The 3022-nt window shown below is 24.8% G+C and overlaps 1 protein-coding gene across 5 annotated transcripts in view; it reads left to right on the top strand.

Annotated features, from left to right (window-relative positions):
* LOC107639802 (MADS-box protein SOC1) overlaps positions 1 to 2176 on the top strand; it is an 8427-nt gene extending 6251 nt beyond the window's left edge. For all 5 annotated transcript variants that reach the window (XM_016343401.2, XM_021121676.1, XM_021121677.1 and 2 more), the window contains 5 exons: positions 281 to 342; positions 464 to 563; positions 824 to 865; positions 1559 to 1600; positions 1799 to 2176. In XM_016343401.2, the coding sequence (XP_016198887.1) occupies positions 281 to 342; positions 464 to 563; positions 824 to 865; positions 1559 to 1600; positions 1799 to 1927 (375 nt within the window). In that variant the 3' untranslated portion in view covers positions 1928 to 2176. The remainder of the gene's footprint in view (positions 1 to 280; positions 343 to 463; positions 564 to 823; positions 866 to 1558; positions 1601 to 1798) is intronic.

Raw genomic sequence — 3022 nt, 5'->3', positions numbered from 1 at the left:
TAATTAAATTGTATTTATTAATTCATATCATTGAACTAATACTCTTGTATTATTATTTCAGCTCATTCTATCACTCACTATTTTCCAAAAAAATCATCTTTATTTATAATGTATGGAAATTAATTAGTGTCACATAGTCCACTGGATATATTTTTTTGTTTCTGTTTATAATTATAATGAATAACTAACTATCTCATGATATAAATATTAGTGATAATTGGTTAATTTGAGTTCCATATTATTAAATGGAATTACTGTTTATTTTATGGGTGTACAACAGCATTTGAAGCAAGAAACGGCAAGTTTGATGAAGAAGATTGAGATTCTTGAAGCTTCAAAACGGTTTAAGATCTTGAATTATCTTTATTCAATCTTTTTAACTTCGGACATTTGCATTTCATACTGAATTATGTTCATCATAGCTAAAGAATACAATGTTTTTATATTTTTCTTTCTCTTTCAGAAAATTGGTGGGAGAAGGTTTGGGATCGTGTACCTTAGAAGAGTTGCAGCAAATAGAACAACAATTGGAAAAGAGTGTAATCAGTGTTAGAGCTAGAAAGGTGCTCAAAATACATAAAAAATATTATTGATGATTAAGTTTTTTAATTTAATTTAATTTAATTTCTATATACAGTTAGCTTAAAATTCTTGTTACCTTGATATATCCAATTAAATGTTGCAATGTAGATAAATAACATCATTTGTATTACATAACAATACTGACTGGTTCATCTATCTATACATGAGACTTTTGCATTAGAAATTGAAAGTCCTTTTTAGATTACTCAAATACTAACCAAAATTTTTTATAATTTTTCAGACTCAGGTTTACAAGGAACAAATTGACCAACTAAAGGAAAAGGTAATAAATTTATATGTATTTGCAAGGTTATTGAACTTAAATCCATGCATATATAGTCGGATTTTGTAATACATTAATGTGATAAAAAACTGAACTTCCAAACTAAATTGGTAGCACTTAATTTCTATTTTCCAAACTTTACATACTTTTCTTCAAGAGATTTAAGACCCAAATTAAAATGGTATACATGTATCTCATCATAAAAAATGGTTTAGTTTATTCTCATTCCTTTCTTTAATTTTATTTTATTTTTTATAATTATTTTAAGAAATTACATTGTCTTCCATTATAGTTGTTACATACAAAATTTTTGAAAATTTAAGTTAGGTGTAATATAGGTATGAAAAAGATAATTACATAATATCACTTAATCTCAAAACAAAGTCCATTTATTCATCAAGTTCACATAATTTTCTAGTGTGTAATAAGAATTATTCTATTCTTTAAGATTGTATATGGTATTTACTTCTACGCATTATTACGAGTACATGATACATGTTAAAACAAAAAATGCTACAAGGTTTTAGTTATGATTTCTAAACTTAGATATACAAAAGAAAAGATTTGAATTTTGTCACAGTTTTCTTCGTACCTTTTTAATCTTTATGGATATTTGCTGGATCTTTATTGGATTGACGTATGTTTGTCTTACATAACAAAGAGTGATCTAATGTGTTTGCAATGATAACTCAGGAAAAAGCTCTAATTGCTGAAAATATCAAGCTTTCAGAACAGGTGAAATTACCTATAGTTACTTCTATATCAAGTCATTGTTTATTTTGCATATATTTGCTATAGAATTTTGTTTTAAATTAAAAAAATTAGAAAAGTTAAAAAAAATTACAATTGAATTTATAACTTATATTGTGTATAAGTTTCAATATTAAAAAAAAAATTGAACTTTTTCTGTCTGAAATTGATATGCATGTGCAGTATGGCATTCAAGCACCACAGGCAATTCTAAAGGATCAAAAAGAAAATGAACAATCCTACCCAGAAAGTAGTAGTCCAAGTTCAGATGTGGAGACTGAATTATTCATTGGACTACATAGGTCTAGTTGAGATAAACAAAAATTAACCTTCCATCATCAGTATGACCTATGCAAATGTATAAATAAGAGGAAGTCCTATTATCTTATTTTATGCACGAGTAATCTCATATCAGATATGTTATCAGTATTCCTATAGAGATCAATAATAATACTGGCATCCGAATAGGTTAATTCAGTCAGTAGTAAAACTTAAAATTATGTTTAGGTACTACTAATAGTAGTTTTATGCTTAGAGTTTAATAAAGGCTTTTTCCTGATTCTTTAGCCTTTATTTTATTATTACCAGAAATTTCATATGATGTGTCTGTTCACTTGTAATTAATTTCATATGATGGTTTGGTAAAACTTTTTGAAGAGGTGTTTGTGTTTTTTAAAAGTAGAAGCTCTTCATTTTGTGTTTGGATAAATCAAAAAGATCATGTGCCTGTACTTGTAATTTTTAAAAGATTGCAGTACTTTTAAAAACAATTAAGGTGGAGCATTTTAAAATTAGCTTGTGTTTTTCAAATTTTAAAAGTCTAATATAACTTCATATATTGACTAATTTTCAAATTTAACTTTTAAATTTATGTCTTTTATAATATTTTTAAATTTTAGAAGTTATTTTACCAAACGTAATTGTTGTTGCTTGAATTTATTAAAAGTTATTTTTAATTTAATTTACCAAATATAAATGCTACATTTTTAAAAAACGAGTAATGCTAGGTAGATAAAAAAAACAGTCAGAAGTTGCCTTATTTAGCATTAATTAATTATCGTAACAATTAATGAATACTAAATAAGGTAAGTTATAGCCTTTTTGGCTGATTTTATTTGGTTACCAAATATTTCTGTTAAAAATTTATCTTTTAAAAACTAGTTTTTATAAACTACTTTTAAAAAGTAAAAGTTTTTTCAAATTAAACCTAAGTCTACATTACATTTAAGTATTTAACTCACTTAGTGTCTCCCTTGTTATGGTTATTATTTTATATTGGATAACTATAGTTATACAATAGTATTAAATATATAATCATTATGTTTTTATCTATTAGTTTAAATTTTTGAAATAGATAACTTTATGATATGTTAAAAAAAATAGAAAAAAATAAAAATGTGAGAGTAT

Source organism: Arachis ipaensis, chromosome B04 (genome assembly GCF_000816755.2).
Source record: "Arachis ipaensis cultivar K30076 chromosome B04, Araip1.1, whole genome shotgun sequence".
In the NCBI taxonomy this organism is placed as follows: Eukaryota; Viridiplantae; Streptophyta; class Magnoliopsida; order Fabales; family Fabaceae; genus Arachis; species Arachis ipaensis.
Note: the sequence above shows the minus strand (reverse complement) of the source record. Positions and strands in the feature narration are given on the sequence as shown.